A 1,611-nucleotide genomic window follows, 5' to 3' on the forward strand; every position below is an offset into this window, starting at 1 on the left:
AAGTCTCAAAATGGAGGGTTACACTTATGGAATTACTAAGTGTTAGTAAGTTCTTGATCGAAAACGGTAGCTAAATGACTATCGGAACATGAGTTATTCTAGAGATAGTATTTAGTCAAGAATGTCTTGCTTTAGTGAAGGAGTACTGCCCCTCGGTAGCACTTATTCTGACTCACTATAATATCATTGTAATATTAATAAAATTTGGGTACATTATTACTTTGCTAAAAAATATGATTGGGTTTAAAAGCAATTCACTAATAAAGAAATTGTTTATTTTTCAGAATGACTACTTCATCAGTACAATTGTTGGCTTCGGATAAATTAACTGGGGACAATTATGTTACATGGAAATCAAATTTGAATACAATACTGGTGATAGACGATTTAATGTTCGTTTTGACAAAGAAGTGTTCTTCCATCCCTAACTCAAATGCAAATCAAACTGTTCGGGAAGCTTATGACAAATGGATGAAGGCAAATGAGAAAGCTCGTGTCTACATTCTTGCCAGCATATTTGATGTCTTGGCTAAGAAACATAAAAGCATGTATACTGCCAAAGAGATTATGGAATCTCTACATGGGATGTTTGGAAAACCGTCATTCTCCCTAAGGCATGATGCTATCAAATATGTTTAACAACTGCTGAATGAATGAATGAGCTCTGTTAGAGAACATGTCCTAGACATGATGGTCCATTTCAATGTGGCAAAGGTAAACGAAGTTGTCGTAGATGAGTGGAGTCAAGTCGGTTTTATTCTAGAGTCTCTTCCAAAGAGCTTCTTGCAATTTCACACTAATGCGTCAATGAACAAGATAGAATACAACCTGACTATACTTATCAATGAGTTGTAGGTTTTTCAGTCCATTTTGAAAACAAAAGGACGAGAAGCGGAGGTAAATGTTGCCACTGTTGAGAAAAAAGGATTGTCCTCTAAAAAGCCTGATGTTGCTTCTTCTTCTAAGAATAAGAGTATTCCCTTGAAAAAGAACAAAGGGAAATGGAAAAAGAAAACTTCTTCTGGCCGCAAAGGCAAGGTCAAAGCTGACAAAGGAAAATGTTTCTACTACAGTGAGGACGAGCACTGGAAGAGAAACTATCCATAATACCTTGTAGAGAAAAAAGCAGAGAAAGCAAAAGAAGGAAACTAGTTCCTGAGGATTTCTTGCAATGAGATAATGTTCCAGGTTGTGAACATGGGATAATATCTCAGAAAGACCAGTGGGAGATTTTGGAGTTGCTGACAAAAGATGAAACCGATTACTTTTATTAATGTAATAAAAGTTGTTTTATCTTTTGTAAAGGACATGTTGTATATAATATTTTGTTATAAATGAAATGTTCATTAGCAAAAGTTACATTTTATATTTGTTCTACTATAAAGCAACTTCTGTTAAAATCAACCAAAATTCAAGGCCATTTCAAATATTTAGATATTTAACAGTTGAAAAACAATAAGACAAATGGTTATGTTTACCTAAGTAATAAGTTTAGAACACTTGAAAGGTTCAAGGTATATAAAACTTATTAGGTAAAGAATACAAAGAATCTAAGATTTCTAGGGCTATTTTGATAGAACATGAAATCAAATGACAACTCTCTATACCTAG

General features: G+C 33.7%; 1 protein-coding gene across 1 annotated transcript; it reads left to right on the top strand.

Moving 5' to 3' along the window:
• Nucleotides 1-285: 285 nt before the first annotated feature.
• LOC120081031 lies at nucleotides 286-639 on the top strand. Its single transcript, XM_039035711.1, has one exon. It carries the CDS (start codon nucleotides 286-288, stop codon nucleotides 637-639), a length of 354 nt encoding a protein of 117 aa, XP_038891639.1.
• Nucleotides 640-1,611: the final 972 nt, after the last annotated feature.

This window comes from Benincasa hispida, chromosome 7 (assembly GCF_009727055.1).
Source record: "Benincasa hispida cultivar B227 chromosome 7, ASM972705v1, whole genome shotgun sequence".
NCBI classification, from domain to species: domain Eukaryota; kingdom Viridiplantae; phylum Streptophyta; class Magnoliopsida; order Cucurbitales; family Cucurbitaceae; genus Benincasa; species Benincasa hispida.